The sequence below is a fragment of the Balaenoptera ricei genome, chromosome 1 (assembly GCF_028023285.1).
Source record: "Balaenoptera ricei isolate mBalRic1 chromosome 1, mBalRic1.hap2, whole genome shotgun sequence".
In the NCBI taxonomy this organism is placed as follows: domain Eukaryota; kingdom Metazoa; phylum Chordata; class Mammalia; order Artiodactyla; family Balaenopteridae; genus Balaenoptera; species Balaenoptera ricei.
Window position 1 is genome coordinate 78,773,439 of NC_082639.1, and position 17,607 is coordinate 78,791,045.

Below are 17,607 nucleotides of genomic sequence, written 5' to 3' on the forward strand. Positions count from 1 at the left end.
TGCATCTCCCTCCCTCCCACCCTCCCTATCCCACCCCTCTAGGTGGACACAAAGCACCCAGCTGATCTCCCTGTGCTATGCAGCTGCTTCCCACTAGCTATCTATTTTACATTTGGTAGTGTATATATATCCATGCCACTCTCTCACTTCGTCCCAGCTTACCCTTCCCCCTCCCCGTGTCCTCAAGTCCATTCTCTACATCTGCGTCTTTATTCCTGTCCTGCCCCTAGGTTCGTCAGAACCATTTTTTTTTTTAGACTCCATATATTTGTGTTAGCATACGGTATTTGTTTTTCTCTTTCTGACTCACTTCACTGTGTATGACAGACTCTAGGTCCACCCACCTCACTACAAATAACTCTATTTCGTTTCTTTTTATGGCTCAGTGATATTCCATTGTATATATGTGCCACATCTTCTTTATCCGTTCATCTGTCGATGGACACTTAGGTTGCTTCCATATCCTGGCTATTGTAAATAGAGCTGCAATGAACATTCTGGTACATGACTCTTTTTGAATGATGGTTTTCTCAGGGTATATGCCCAGTAGTGGGATTGCTGGGTCGTATGGTAGTTCTATTTTTAGTTTTTTAAGGAGCCTCCATACTGTTCTCCATAGTGGCTGTATCAATTTACATTCCCACCAACAGTGCAAGAGGGTTCCCTTTTCTCCACACCCTGTCCAGCATTTATTGTTTGTAGATTTTTTGATGATAGCCATTCTGACTGGTGTGAGGTGATACCTCGTAGTTTTGATTTGCGTTTCTCTAATGATTAGTGATGTTGAGCATCCTTTCATGTGTTTTTTGGCAATCTGTATATCTTCTTTGGAGAAATGTCTAATAAGGTCTTCTGCCCATTTTTGGATTGGGTTGTTTGTTTTTTTGATATTGAGTTGCATGAGCTACTTGTAAATTTTGGAGGTTAATCCTTTGTCAGTTGCTTCATTTGCAAATATTTTCTCCCATTCTGAGGGTTGTCTTTTCGTCTTGGTTATGGTTTCCTTTGCTGTGCAAACTTTTAAGTTTCATTAGGTCCCATTTGTTTATTTTTGTTTTTACTTCCATTTCTCTAGGAGGTGAGTCAAAAAGGATCTTGCTGTGATATATGTCATAGAGTGTTCTGCCTGTTTTCCTCTAAGAGTTTGATAGTGTCTGGCCTTACATTTAGGTCTTTAATCCAGTTTGAGTTTATTTTTGTGTATGGTGTTAGGGAGTGTTCTAATTTCATTCTTTTACATGTAGCTGTCCAGTTTTCCCAGCACCACTTATTGAAGAGGCTGTCTTTTCCCCACTGTATATTCTTGCCTCCTTTATCAAAAATAAGGTGACCTTATGTGCGTGGGTTAATCTCTGGGCTTTCTATCCTGTTCCATTGATCTATATTTCTGTTTTTGTGCCAGTACCATACTCTCTTGATTACTGTAGCTTTGTAGTATAGTCTGAAGTCCAGGAGCCTGATTCCTCCAGCTCGGTTTTTCTTTCTCAAGATTGCTTAGGCTATTCGGGATTTTTTGTGTTTCCATACGAATTTTGAAATTTTTTGTTCTAGTTCTATGGAAAATGCCATTGGTAGTTTGCTAGGGATTGCATGGAATCTGTAGATTGCTTTGGGTAGTAGAGTCATTTTCACAATGTTGATTCTTCCAATCCAAGAACATGGTATATCTCTCCATCTGTTTGTGTCGTCTTTAATTTCTTTCATCAGTGTCTTATAGTTTTCTGTATACAGGTAGTTTGTCTCCTTAGGTAGGTTTATTCCTAGGTATTTTATTCTTTTTGTTGCAGTGGTAAATGGGAGTGTTTCCTTAATTTCTCTTTCAGATTCTTCATCATTAATGTATAGGAATGCAAGAGATTTCTGTGCATTAATTTTGTATCCTGCTACTTTACCAAATTCATTGATTAGCTCTAGTAGTTTTCTGGTAGCATCTTTAGGATTCTCTATGTATAGTATCATGTCATCTGCAAACAGTGACAGCTTTACTTCTTCTTTTCCGATTTGGATTCCTTTTATTTCTTTTTCTTCTCTGATTGCTGTGGCTAAAACTTCTAAAACTATGTTGAATAATAGTGGTGAGAGTGGGCAACCTTGTCTTGTTCCTGATCTTAGTGGAAATGGTTTCAGTTTTTCACCATTGAGGACGATGTTGGCTGTGGGTTTGTCATATGTGGCCTTTATTATGTTGAGGTAAGTTCCCTCTGTGTCTACTTTCTGGAGGCTTTTTATCACAAATGGGTGTTGAATTTTGTCGAAAGCTTTCTCTGCATCTATTGAGATGATCATATGGTTTTTCTCCTTCACTTTGTTAATATGGTGTATCACATTGATTGATTTGCATATATTGAAGAATCCTTGCATTCGTGGGATAAACCCCACTTGATCATGGTGTTATGATCCTTTTAATGTGCTGTTGGATTCTTTTTGCTAGTATTTTGTTGGGGATTTTTGCATCTATGTTCATCTGTAATATTGGCCTGTAGTTTTCTTTCTTTGTGACACCTTTGTCTGGTTTTGGTATCAGGGTGATGGTGGCCTCGTAGAATGAGTTTGGGAGTGTTCCTCCCTCTGCTATATTTTGGAAGAGTTTGAGAAGGAAACATGTTAGCTCTTCTCTAAATGTTTGATAGAATTCGCCTGTGAAGCCATCTGGTCCTGGGCTTTTGTTTGTTGGAAGATTTTTAATCACAGTTTCAATTTCAGTGCTTGTAATTGGTCTGTTCATATTTTCTATTTCTTCCTGGTTCAGTCTCGGAGGGTTGTGCATTTCTAAGGATTTGTCCACTTCTTCCAGGTTTCCATTTTATTGGCATATAGTTGCTTGTAGTAATCTCTCATGATCCTTTGTATTTCTGCAGTGTCAGTTGTTACTTCTCCTTTTTCATTTCTAATTCTATTGATTTGAGGCTTCTCCCTTTTTTTCTTGATGAGTCTGGCTAATGGTTTATCAATTTTGTTTATCTTCTCAAAGAACCAGCTTTTAGTTTTATTTATCTTTGCTATAGATTCCTTCATTTCTTTTTCATTTATTTCTGATCTTATCTTTATGATTTATTTCCTTCTGCTAACTTTGGGGTTATTTTTTTCCTCTTTCTCTAATTGCTTTAGGTGTAAGGTTACTTTGTTTATTTGAGATTTTTTTTGTTTTTTAAGGTAGTATTGTATTGCTATAAACTTCCCTGTTAGAACTGCTTTTGCTGCATCCCATAAGTTTTGGGTCATCGTGTTTTCATTTTCATTTGTTTCTAGGTATTTTTTGATTTCCTCTTTGAACTCTTCCGTGATCTCTTGGTTATTAAGTAGTGTATTGTTTATCCTCCATGTGTTTGTATTTTTTACAGATTTTTTCCTGTAATTCATATCTTGTCTCATAGCATTGTGGTCAGAAAAGATACTTGATACGATTTCAATTTTCTTAAATTTACCAAGGCTTGATTTGTGACCCAAGATATGATCTATCCTGGAGAATGTTCCATGAGCACTTGAGAAGAAAGTGTATTCTGTTGTTTTGGATGGAATGTCCTATAAATATCAATTAAGTCCATCTTGTTTAATGTATCATTTAAAGCTTGTGTTTCCTTATTTATTTTCATTTTGGATGATCTGTCCATTGTTGAAAGTGGGCTGTTAACATCCCCTACTCTGATTGTGTTACTGTCGATCTCCCCTTTTATGGCTTTTAGTATTTGCCTTATGTATTGAGGTGCGCCTATGTTGGGTGCATAAATATTTACAATTGTTATATCTTCTTGGATTGATCCCTTGATCATTATGTAGTGTCCTTTTTTTTCTCTTGTAATAGTCTTTGTTTTAAAGTCTATTTTGTCTGATATGAGAATTGCTACTCCAGCTTTCTTTTGATTTCCATTTGCATGGAATATCTTTTTCCATCCCCTCACTTTCAGTCTGTATGTGTCCCTAGGTCTGAAGCGTGTCTCTTGTAGACAGCATATATACGGGTCTTATTTTTGTATCCATTCAGCCAGTCTGTCTTTTGGTTGGAGCCTTGAATCCATTTACATTTAAGGTAATTATCGATATGTATGTTCCTATGACCATTTTCTTAATTGTTTTGGGTTTGTTATTGTAGGTCTTTTCCTTCTCTTGTGTTTCCTGCCTAGAGAAGTTCCTTTAGCCTTTGTTGTAAAGCTGGTTTGGTGGTGCTGAATTCTCTTACCTTTTGCTGGTCTGTAAAGGTTTTAATTTCTCCGTCAAATCTGAATGAGATCCTTGCTGGGTAGAGTAATCTCGGTTGTAGGCTTTTCCCCTTCATCACTTTAAATATGTCCTGCCACTCCCTTCTGGCTTGCAGAGTTTCTGCTGAAAGATCAGCTGTTAACCTTATGGCGATTCCCTTGTATGTTATTTGTTGTTTTTCTCTTGCTGCTTTTAATATTTTTTCTTTGTATTTAGTTTTTGATAATTTGATTAGTATGTGTCTTGGCGTGTTTCTCCTTGGATTTATCCTGTATGGGACTCTCTGTGTTTCCTGGACTTGATTAACTATTTCCTTTCGCATATTAGGGAAGTTTTCAACTATAATCTCTTCAAATATTTTCTCAGTCCCTTTCTTTTTCTCTTCTTCTTCTGGGACCCATATAATTCGAATGTTGGTGTGTTTAATGTTGTCCCAGAGGTCTCTGAGACTGTCCTCAGTTCTTTTCATTCTTCTTTCTTTATTCTGCTCTGCAGTAGTTATTTCCACTATTTTATCTTCCAGGTCACTTACCTGTTTTTCGACCTCAGTTATTCTGCTATTGATCCCTTCTAGAGAATTTTTAATTTTATTTATTGTGTTGTTCATCATTGTTTGTTGGCTCTTTAGTTCTTCTAGGTCCTTGTTAAACATTTCTTGTATTTTCTCCATTCTATTTCCACGATTTTGGATCATCTTTACTATCATTATTCTGAATTCTTTTTCAGGTAGACTGCCTATTTCCTCTTCATTTGTTAAGTCTGGTGGGTTTTTTTGCTCCTTTATCTGCTGTGTATTTCTCTGTCTTCTCATTTTGCTTAACTTACTGTGTTTGGGGTCTCCTTTTCGCAGGCTGCAGGTTCATAGTTCCCGTTGTTTTTGCTGTCTGCCCCCAGTGACTAAGGTTGGTTCAGTGGGTTGTGTAGGCTTCCTAGTGGAGGGGGTTAGTGCCTGTGTTCTAGTGGATGAGGCTGGATCTTGTTTTTCTGGTGGGGAGGTCCGCATCCAGTGGTGTGTTTTGGGGTGTCTGTGACCTTATTATGATTTTAGGCAGCCTCTCTGCTAATGGGTGGGGTTGTGTTCCTGTCTTGCTAGTTGTTTGGCATAAGGTGTCCAGCACTGGAACTTGCTGGTCGTTGAGTGGAGCTGGGTCTTAGCGTTGAGATGGAGATCTCTGGGAGATTTTCGCTGTTTGATATTACATGGAGCTGGGAGGTCTCTTGTGCACCAATGTCCTGAACTTGGCTCTCCCACCTCAGTGGCACAGCCCTGACGCCTGGCTGGACCACCAAGAGCCTGTCATCCACACGGCTCAGAATAAAAGGGAGAAAAAAAAGAAGGAAAGAAAGACGATAAAATAAAATAAAATAAGATAAAATAAGATAAAATAAGATAAAATAAAAAATAAAATATAAAATAAAATAAAATATAAAATAAAATAAAATAAATAAAATAAAATAAAATAAATAAATAAAATAAAATAAAATGTTATTAAAATAAAAAATAATTATTAATAAAAAAATTTTTAAGTAATCAAAAAAAAAAGAAAGAAAGAAAGAAAGACGAGAGCAACCAAACCAAAAAACAAATCCACCAATGATAACAAGCGCTAAAAACTATACTAAAAAAACAAAAAAAACAAAAAAACAGACAGAACCCTAGGACAAATGGTAAAAGCAAAGCTATACAGACAAAATCACACACAGAAGCATATACATACACACTCACAAAAAGAGAAAAAGGGAAAAAATATATATATATTGCTCCCAAAGTCCACCACCTCAATTTGGGATGATTCGTTGTCTATTCAGGCATTTCACAGATGCAGGGTACATCAAGTTGATTGTGGAGCTTTAATCCGCTGCTCCTGAGGCTGCTGGGAGAGATTTCCCTTTCTCTTCTTTGTTCGCACAGCTCCTGGGGTTCAGCTTTGGATTTGGCCCCGCCTCTGCATGTAGGTCGTCTGAGGACGTCTGTTCTTCACTCAGACAGAACGGGGTTAAAGGAGCAGCTGATTTGGGGGCTCTGGCTCACTCAGGCGGGGGGGAGGGAGGGGTTCGGATGCGGGGCGAGCCTGCGGCGGCAGAGGCTGGCATGATGTTGCAGCAGCCTGAGGCGCGCCGTGTGTTCTCCCGGGGCAGTTGTCCCTGGATCACGGGACCCTGGCAGTGACGGGCTGCACAGGCTCCCGGGAGGGGAGGTGTGGAGAGTGACCTGTGCTTGCACACAGGCTTCTTGGTGGTGGCAGCAGCAGCCTTAGCGTCCCATGCCCATCTCTGGGGTCTGCACTGATAGCCGCGGCTTGTGCCCGTCTCTGGAGCTCCTTTAAGCGGCACTCTTAATCCCCTCTCCTCGCGCACCAGGAAACAAAGAGGCAAGAAAAAGTCTCTTGCCTCTTCGGCAGCTCCAGACCTTTTCCTGGACTCCATCCTGGCTAGCTGTGGCACACTAGCCCCCTTCAGGCTCTGTTCACGCAGCCAACCCCAGTCCTCTCCCTGGGATCCAACCTAAGCCCGAGCCTCAGCTCCCAGCCCCCGCCCACCCCGGCGGGTGAGCAGACAAGCCTCTCGGGCTGGTGAGTGCTGGTCGGCGCCGATCCTCTGTGTGGGAATCTCTCCGCCCTCCGCATCCCTGTGGCTGCGCTCTCCTCCGTGGCTCTGAAGCTCCCCCCTCTGCCACCTGCAGTCTCCGCCCGCGAAGGGGCTTCCTAGTGTGTGGAAACCTTTCCTCCTTCACAGCTCCCTCCCACTGGTGCGGGTCCCGTCCCTATTCTTTTGTCTCTGTTTTTCCTTTTTTCTTTTGCCCTACCCAGGTACGTGGGGAGTTTCTTGCCTTTTGGGTGGACTGAGGTCTTCTGCCAGCATTCAGTAGGTGTTCTGTAGGAGTTGTTCCACATGTAGATGTATTTACGATGTATTCGTGGGGAGGAAGGTGATCTCCATGTCTTACTCTTCCGCCATCTTGAAGCTCCTCCTGACCACTCCATACATTTTTGAAAGTCGTGGCTGATTAAATTGTCAGCGGGCCATGAATTATCTAAATGTATAAGCAGGTTAACAGCTTTCTGTAGTTCAGTGTTAACTTTAAGATCATTGGTACCTTTGACACCAAGTTTACTGACTTCTTGATTGTGTCTAAAAGGGAGACTAGGTATTAGTATCAGACATATTTTGTCTTGAAGGGTACTTGGTAGCATATGAAAAGTCTTATGCTGAAGATAGTTTATGGCCAAAGTACAATGGTGTCTTTGGCTGTGTTGTCTCAGAAGTGTGATAGCCAGCAGTTGTGGAGCATCCTCTGGGCCATAATGATGACCGTGACACCTTTGAATGGGTAAGGACCACTTTCATCAGAACTATGAAGAGACTTACCTGCTAAGGATGTGGAGAAACTGGAACTCAGAAGACAGTGACCAGAGAGATGAAAAGTTCCCCTCTGATGGGATAGTGTATCCTAATTATAGGAAGTATTGGGGAGGGAAGGGAGAGAGAATAGTCCACAATATTGGTCTTTGAATATTTGGAAGACATTACATAGGAAAGAAGGCTTACTGGGAGTAGCTGCAAGTGTTAGAGCTCGGACAAGCAGGAGAAGATTTCTCATCTTTCCTCAGAAAGCTGTCCAAAGACTGAATGAACATTTGAGAAGGGAGAAGTGATTTTCTTATTAATAAAACTGTCCAGATATAAATTGTTAACCACTTGGTAGGAATATTGTTAAAGGGAATTAAGGATTCATGTTTCATATAGGGATTTAACTAATTTCAAGGTTCCTTCTTGAAACCTTAAGGTTCTCATGAGTCTATGAAGTAGACCAAAATATTTATAAAAATTAGAAAATAAAACATCAGACCTGCTGCATAAATACTTAGATGTGCATATACTCAGAAACATGAGTTGATTCCTCCATTTGGAATGGAGGTTGGTAAAGATTCCTGAAAGAACAGTTTTTAAAGACTCCTTTTTTTTTTTTTAAACATCTTTATTGGAGTATAATTGCTTTACAATGGTGTGTTAGTTTCTGCTTTATAACAAAGTGAATCAGCTATACATATACATATATCCCCATATCTCCTCCCTCTTGCGTCTCCCTCCCACCCTCCCTATCCCACCTGTCTAGGTGGACACAAAGCATGGAGCTGATCTCTCTGTGCTATGCGGCTGCTTCCCACTAGCTATCTATTTTACATTTGGTAGTGTATATATAAGACTCTTCTTTTTTAAAGACTTGGGCAGTGTGTCAGGCTTATAGATGGAGGCAACAAATACTAACTCTGGGGTTAAGCAGAAAAGACATTTATTGAAAGGCTGTCATGTATCTCATATTATCACTGAAAAGGCTGAAGAATGAAGCTTGGAAAACAATCAAGCACAAAGTTAGATAGCAAAAGAAATGCAGCCAAAATCATAGTAGAAAAGTAAAATGAAGAAGATACCTTGACACTGACCATACCAGCACTGGGCACCAATGCTACCCTGAAAATGCTGCTGCTGCTACTGTGGCCCTTGCCCTCCCACAAAATCGGTTCTTCATGGTTTCTGCTTCTTTGTGACACAAGGCCCACATCTGAGCACCTGATAGAGCTTAAGAATGCTCACACTCGAGCTGTAAGTTATCTGGGAACACAAGGATCTTGTGTTTTCAGTTCCTCTAGTTTGAAGTGGGCTCTGCTTCCCACCAAGAGTCCCACCAAGATAAGGTAGGGAATTCTCAGGACATAGAAGATGTGGGGCAGCCCCCCCAAATGACAGACATTCACTGAGAGGGCACTCCAGAATTTACTCCACTGAATAGTAATAAGTTTTATCACCAAAAAAAATTAAACATTTTTTAGCATATTTTTGCTGCAGGATTCCTCAGAGACTTTAACATATGAACATGCATTGTGCTTCTCCAAGAGGGAGATATGGTGTGCAACGTTTGCCACACATAGTTGAGCAAGGCGTTCTTTTCCATGGTAATTCTTGGGAAGAGTGTTCCTGAGAACATTGACTGGGGAAATGTGAAAGGATAGAGGTCATGCCCAGAGGATTGCAACAGGCATCGGCAGATGTAATAAGAGATGAGAGCCTTTAGAAGGTGGATCAGGGTGGAGAGTGCCTTGAATTCTACCAGTCTAGTTCAAGTTTGAGTCATTGGATAGTAGCTGAGGTGAGGCTTGAGCCTGAAGGTGCTAGTTAGCCTGAATCAGTACCTTCAAAGGAGGCTCTGGTTGTAGCATACACAAGGGTTGGGAGAGGACAATCAAGAAACAAAACCCTGTGGAAAGGTTTAATCATTATGATTTAGAAGTAGGAATATAGATTAAGAGACTGTTGTATCTGAAAGGAACACTCTGGGTCATTGGTCCTGAGGTCAGCAAACTACAGCCTGGGAGCCAGATCCTCCCACAGCCTTGGCTTTTACATTTTTAAGTGGTTGGGGGAAAAAATCAAAAGAATAATAATAATATTTCATCACATATGAAAATTATATGAAATTCAGATTTCAGTGTCCATGAATAAGTTGCATTGTTCTCCTTAGTGGGCCTGTATTACGAAGAAATTGTACTGAATTGTGTTATTGTATTTTTAATTACATCACTTAAATGTATGAAATTTTTTCTCTCGTTATTATAAGTACCTACATAATATTTTCAGTTTTGCCACTTGCCCTGCAAAACCTAAAATATTTACTGTTCCGCTCCTTTAGAGAAGAACTTTGCCAATCTCTGTTCTAGTCCACTGCCTTCACTTTGCTGATACTGAAACTGAGGCTCAGAGCAATTTGCCTGAGGTCCGACGCTTCCCAGTGATGGATCTGGGATGGAACCCATGTTCCGGCTCCTGCTCTAGTGCTCTTTCTCCTACAGCTCAGATGCATCAGTCCAAATGATGTTCCACGGGAAGCAGCGGTGTGTGTAGATGATGGGAGAGGAAGAGGCAGCGTCTACCTCTATCCAGTGCCAAAGTGTAATTGGATGATGATGGTGTTGAATGTGACGGAGAAGCACAGGAAAGGGGGAGGATTTAATAACCTCCCTCAAATCTTAAAAACCACTCCAGTTTACACCTAGGTCTTCCAGTTTCTCCATTTCTGCATTTAATGCAACTCAAAGACTTTAGCCCAGAAGGTGAATAATGTAGAAATTCCTTCTGCAGATCATTTATGTGGCAATGCTCCTTGTTGGTTTTGGTATTACCACTTAGATATGGAAATATTCAGCTTTGCTTCTTGAAATGATTGGATTTTATAGATTCAGGTTGACATGTTCCGAGATAGCATGTGTCAATGGCCAGAAAGATAGGAAATCTGACACCGAAAAGAATTCTGAAATGAGGCCCCAGCCTCTGAGAAACAGTGGAATATTTAATTATCAATGTCAGCCATGAATATAGGATGAGAACCATCCTTCCTTGGATGTTCTGGGGGCTTCAATACATTTTGTTGAAAGTATTTGGTTGCCAGAGAATTCTAGGATATAGAGTGATAATGTAACCATAGTGAGTTTTTTTTTCAGTTTATTTCATAGTTTATTAAATATATGTAACACAGTTTATTCTATAAAACCATTCTGTTTATATAGTTTATCATCTGATAGTCTGTAAACATTTCTTTTGATTTTTTGAGAAGAAATCAGTGGTCCACTGGGGAAATTTTTTCCTTTCTGGCTCATGTATTATATGGTTTAAGAAAGAGCATGCTAAATGAATTCAGTATAAATAAATGCTATCTAAACATTTTTTTAAAATTTATTGGCTCAGGCAAAATTTGTAAGTCGATTTTTCAAGATAAAACTGCCGACTTGAAAGAAAGTCTTGAGTCTCTAACACAGCTGCCCAGCCTCCTTTAGCAAAATTGAATTCCAGTACGTGAGTTAAGGCCCTGTGCTTGAGCTGGGTGACGATGCTGGGAGAAAGCCCCTGAGACGATACTTACCGCTCCGGAAATGTGCCACTAACCACGGTCCTTAACTCACTTTTACGACACAACTGAGGGGCCAACCCCAGAGGCTCGCTCTCATTGCCTGGGGAAATCCCTCGCCTGTACTCTGGGGGCTGAGAAGAAGCTAAAATCACAAATTCAAAGAGATGAAAGAAGATGGGTGAGACATGGTAGTGTTGACAGCCAGACAGAAAAAGAATGAGGACAACGGCTTTAGGGTCTTCACTCAATAGGAAATCAGTGCAATCAAGCAAGGCACCTGCTGGGGCCTGGAAGCTGAATGAGGAAGGGAGATTGGGATTCCTTGATGCAGCCCTGGATAAGGCACTCTTCTTCCTAACAGCCATTGTAGACTAATGATTTCTATAATTGTTTCATACTTCTCTCCCCCGTTAGACCAGTGCTTCTCAAATGGGAGCAACTTTACCCTGCGGAAGACATTAGTCTAGAGACATCTTTAGTCGTCACAGCTAGAGAGGGGAGTGGCACTGGCATCTAGTAGGTAGAGGCCAGAGATGCTGCTAAACATTCCACAGTGCACAGGACAGCCCCACAAAAAGAATTATCCCACCCCAAATGTCAACAGTGCCAAGGTTGAGAGACCCTGCGTGGATCTTAAAGACCCATCTGTCTTGCTCAGCCCTTTATCCCCAACGCCTAGCTGGGAACCTGGCACAAAACGAGGCTCCCAGCAGGCATTCACTGAATACAGGTGAGCCAAGTCTTCCCTCTTCCCAGCCTCTTTGCCTAAGTCACTCCTTTTGCACCAGCAGGCACTCTCAACCCTGAGCACATTGCACAGGACTGATCATTCCCTCTACTTGTACGTCACTGACACTACTTTTGAGCGGCAGATAATCTCTAATCAGAAGGAGGTTACATTTCTTCTGTCTCTCATTTCTCTGTCATATCTCTATACTGAAATTGACATATCTATGGTTTTGCATCTGCGTTCTTAAGAAGGAATGAAATAAAAGGGTAGATATTTTCCTTTGCTTATACCTAGTATTTTGGTGTAGAATGATGAGCTATAATGCATGGCTGACTTAGCAACAGTGATCATTAGATTTATTTTCAAGGATAGCCAGTACTGAGTGTATATGTGGGTGATGGAGGAGAAGGCAATTTCCAACATAATGAGCATTTTTGAATGCAGTTTGACCAATTTTTTTATGCTGTATAGGGAATGTTTATCCTTTTGAAGAGACAGTTCTGGAAGGCCCCGGAAGTTCCAGCAGAGAACTGGCTCAGTGGGGCTACACTAGCCCATCAGAGGAGCAGATTGAAATCTGGAGCGCCCCTTTCATCCCTGTTTCTAACAAAGCCACTTCCGGAACAAAGGAGCCTACATTGTTTCATAGTTGCAAAGATGACTGGTCCAGGCCTATATAAATATGGGGAACGTTACAGGGTGGGGTGCATGCAATCCAGCTCTTCCTGGAGCGCACTTGCCCCTCAGTGGCAGGATGAGAGCTGAGGACATTGAGTGTGCTCAGCCCTTCTCTGGGTGTCTTTCCCCAATAAACCCTATTTCATATACACACTGTGGCTCCCTTAGAAACTCAGATGCAACCTTCCCACCAAATAGGGGAGCAGTTCAGTTGAGCAGCTGTAGGAGTTGACCTAATTGCAGGCTATTTATCGTATTTTAAATGATTTCTCTGTGTCATATGACTTAATTGAAACTCTCAGAGAGCAGGAAGAAGAGTAAATACTCGTGAGTGTGTACGTAGAGGGGAATGAAATGTGCATGTATAGATTGTCATATCTTGCATAGATTGTATATCTATAGATTGTGTATCTATATCTATTGTATATCTGTAGATTGTATATCTATATCTATAGATTGTCATATCCTGTATAGATTGTATAGATTGTCATATCTTCTTGTCTCTACTCCTGTCAGCTTTTTTTTTTTAACAGAATAAAGTTTTCAGTCTCTACTGTGAAACCCTAAAAAATAGCCTTGTGTGGGTTCTCGGGATGTTTTTGAGGTTATAGCTCATTATCCCACACAGTAAACTCGTTATGAGGACTCTTGAGATCCCTGATTTCTGACTAGGACTCAAGAGTAATTAGGCTTCTCCTCAGTCACTGGTTTGTTTTTTATCTCCGGGACAATGAGTATGTAACCGATAAGGTTTCCTTTGAGAATTGAGAGTTGCTTGTTTGAATGTTCAGAGCCAAATCTGTTGCCCAGCTATATACAGCAGGGGTTTATAGAAGTTCATGGTAGCCTCAATCCTGACTCCATGTCAGGATGTCCGTATTTCTCCTTTATCTTTCCCATCTACTTCAAGTGTATCATCATTGTTATATGTACCTCTGTAAAATGTTTTGGGGAAAAGGTAGGGGTATAAATAAATAGATGTATTATGGTAGGCCATCAAAAACCAGTTTTACTGGCTTCTTTTTTTCCCTTTCCAGATTGAGATGCTACCAGATGGGCTGTTTCAGTGCAAAAAGCTGCAGTGTTTACTTTTGGGGAAAAATAGCCTGATGAGCTTGTCCCCTCACGTGGGTGAGCTGGCGAACCTTACTCACCTGGAGCTCATTGGTAATTACCTGGAAACACTTCCTCCTGAGCTGGAAGGATGTCAGTCCCTCAAACGGAGCTGTCTGATTGTCGAGGAGAATTTGCTCAATACTCTTCCTCCCCCTGTAACAGAACGTTTGCAGACATGCTTAGATAAATGTTGACCTAAAGAGGAAAATAATTTTTAAAAGTACACTCCAGGGCTTTATCTGAGAACTCAGTTTTCCTAAGTTATAAAGATGAACAATGGATAATTATGACTAACTATAACCAAATGTCTTATTAAAGCAACTCAGTGTCTATCCCTAAATTAAACAGGTAAAAAGTATTAACACTGAACTAAAGTTTTGTGAATAATTGATCTTTAACTTATGGAAATAAAAGAAGTACGCTTGGAGGGTGGAATGGGGACATGAAATTATTGAATCTCTAGATTGCAGTTTGTATCTTTTGAAGATTAGGTATTACTTATTTGCATACTTGTTTTAACTGACTTCCTGTTTTGATATTTATCACCTAGACCATAAACTCATCAACATAAATTCCCTTGATGTACACTGAGCACTGTCTTTTGATTTATGGTCTTAAATATTTTTAGGCAGGGTACATTGTGCTCGGCAGAATTCCTTCTGGCTTAATTTTTACTTCCTGTCCCAGCTTGTTTTGAGTCTTCCTCCATCTGATTTTCTCTTGACAACAATGATGAACCCTGAGAAAGTGCCTGCCTTTGGCCTTTGCATAGAACAGGAGCAGAGTTCTTAGGACATGTCACCCTCGGGGCATCCTAAAAATTAATGTATGCTCAAATTTTTTCTTGTATATCATCAAAGCCTTTTTTATTTGCTAATGATTTTTATATTAAATGTAAAACATACAAATATTTTTTATTGTATAATCTTGGATTCAAAATCTGTGAGAATAATTTTTGTAAGGTACAGAGAACACATCCTTTTCTTTAAGAATTTACTATTAATACACTTGGTTTTGGCTGCTTATGATTCTCATATTTGTGCACATTCTGTTCCAAAATGTTTTTGTACTCTGCAACTAATTACTTTTGGATAACGAAAGCCTTGTGTTTCATGCCCTAAAATATTTGGGGGGTTTCCTTGTAAGAGGATGGCCACATCATCTACCTCTCTCTTCCCTAGTGCTGTGCTATTGTACGGGTACAATTCTTAATTACTTCAAAAACTGTGATGGAGGGGAGAGGTGCAGATTTGGATCTTTAAAACTGATTTTAAAGCGTTCTGTGGAAATTAAGTAAGAGTTAAGCAAAATACTTTCTTCTCCATCTGCATGATCTCTAGATAGGATTATAATGTAAAACACTCAGCTTAAAATTCAGTGCTTAAAATGAGTTCTCAAAGCTCACAAAGAAATAGATCTGGTTAACAAATCCATCTCATGCCTTTGTCTAACTTTTCTGGAATACATTTTGCTCTTTTTTATAAAGAGCTTTGTGTTTGGCTTTTTATTATCATGCATATTATAAAATGAATAAAATCGACTGACTCATTTTGGGGAAATGTACATTTTCAATGTGTTTTTCTCTAATGGGTCTAGGCATTGTGATGCCGTCTCATTTTGGATGTAACTATGAAGTAATCTATTAACTGCACCTAGACAAAACTGGAAAACACTATGGGTAAAGAGTACTGTAAACATGGAATTGTGTTGTATGGTATGTTTTTTCTTGCTTTGTCCCTTCCAGAAAGATGAAAGTGAGTCTAAGTTATGGCAAAATGTAGCTTCCCTCACCTGCCACACACCCCTGGACTAACATTCAGAGAAAAGAATTGTTCACATCAAATGAAATTTGAGTAATAGCTATAAAAAATATAAAACACCAAAAGCTGCCTAAAACATTATTGTTTATTCTGAATGAGAAAGAACAGTGTAAAAATGCAATTCTTACCAAAACTTGCCTTTAGTCAGAACATTCAAGTTCTCAGGGAGCCAGGCATAACTGATGAAACTTTCTTGTAGGATTTCAGAAAACGGATTCTGACTATATCTAGGGTTTTGTGTTATTTTCAATCTTTTTAATGTTGAGTTCATTGTCATTTTAATGTTTCACGTCTCTGTTGCACAATAGAATTGTCATGTGTACCGATTCCAGTGTTGGATAGGATTATCTTATGTTTGGAACATGAATATGATACATGGAAATACGTTTAAATGTTTTGGGCCATATAATTAGCCATAATGTGTATGAAAAATCTTACCCCCTTCTATAAGGAAGAGTTTTTAAAACAAATTTGAGATTTGCTACTATTCCCGTGACAAACTACAACTCCTCCCGGCTAGTCACCAGTTCTGTTCACCTGCATAAGTCACTAGCCAAACCTTCCTTATCACCCTTCTAAATTTCTATCAGGATCAATAAATGAGTTTTGTAAGCTTCTTTCCAAACACTAGGGTTTGGTTACTAATGCAAACTCTGTTGTTCTTGATGCCATAGTTTTTAGGTTTACTTTTTTATTTCAATCCTACACTCCAGTGTTTAGGTAACTTTTGAAATGATGTAGCACTGATGCCATGAACTCTGAAACCACCACTTAACACACAAAACTATGGTGTTTGATGCCACCTTTACTGCAATGTTGGAGCAGATCTTCAATTTGGAAGAGGATTTTAAATGAAGAAAATGAAGTTTATTCAATTATAATTTTAAGACTTTAGTTGATGCTTCATTTCCAAGAATGTGTAGTGCATTTTCCAAAAAGTAAATATGGATGTTATTCAGAACAAAGTTGAAGGCTTATGCTAGCATTGGTTCATTTTATTTACCTTCACACACACAGATACACAATGATGAGCTTGCACACACACACGCCCCACGTATACAAAATGTAATTTATTAGTTTTGGATATGTTTAATATTTTTCCAAAGTTGTAAGAGGTTGTAGGTTAACGCTAGGATATTAATTATTTTTTATTCCTTACTTGTAATCATGGAGTATTCTATTCTCTTAGTTGTAATGTTAAAAGAAAACTAAATGCTCAAACTTGGTCAGCGACCTAAGTGGTTTTGAGCATTCCTTGTAAGGTGTAGTGTTCCTCCACTAACATACATCAGGGTATATCTGTGTGGCACATACATACGGTGTTTTCATTCTTCATCCTCAGTCTTCATTTTTCCTCTGATATCACCATGTTTCACTGTCACTTAGCAAATGTTTGTGTTAAACAGGGTAAATAGAGATCCTCAAGGTCTCATTGTTGTGGCATAGCTCCAATGTGTGTGCTGTGGTGAGCTGCAGTGAGTTATCTGTGTAACATTATTGTTTGATAGTGAAAATATTTGTTTCTGTTCTTCAGGTGTCTCATGATTCAAATTTTGTATGTTGAACTAAAGTATTGCATAATATTGATGGGTTCAGAAACCATTAAAATAATCAAACAATTATTCTGTGGATTTATAGCTTTATTTCCTTGTATTTTCAATCAAATGCTCTTTCCATCGTCACTTTCTCTTAGCATTGTCCCATCCCACATAAGGTATTTTGTTTTCCCTCTCCACTCACCCATCTCCTTAAATTTATATAGTAACAAAATATATGTGTGCTAGAGAACTTGCGATAATACTTGAGCATGTATTTATTTGGGGGGAAGCCAGAGCCTATAATTATGCCTAATTGAGTAGTTCTACTTGACCCATCCCTGCAGTGTTTAGAGCTGATCCAGTGATCCCTCATCTGTACCAACAGCATGAGAATATAACCGTAAATCCACTTTGTTTTCAGGAACCGTATATTGCATCAGACTCTGTGTTTATTTCTTTCTGGAAACAAGAGGAAGGCTGGTGGGAGGGGGGAGGAGTTATTTTGCATCCTGGTTTGAATTATGAAGACATTATATACATGAAATGGCCTAAACTAGTAACTGTTGCAAAATGCCCTGGATATAATTATTTCTTATCTTCCGCTGGATATGAAAGCTGAAGCGG

General features: G+C 39.5%; 1 protein-coding gene across 2 annotated transcripts in view; it reads left to right on the forward strand.

The window, feature by feature from the left end:
- LRRC8B (leucine rich repeat containing 8 VRAC subunit B) overlaps nucleotides 1–17,067 on the forward strand; it is a 73,286-nt gene extending 56,219 nt beyond the window's left edge. For both annotated transcript variants that reach the window (XM_059925939.1, XM_059925948.1), the window contains exon 5: nucleotides 13,547–17,067. In XM_059925939.1, coding sequence (XP_059781922.1) covers nucleotides 13,547–13,819 — 273 coding nt within the window. In that variant the 3' untranslated portion in view covers nucleotides 13,820–17,067. The remainder of the gene's footprint in view (nucleotides 1–13,546) is intronic.
- The last annotated feature ends 540 nt before the right edge of the window (nucleotides 17,068–17,607 follow it).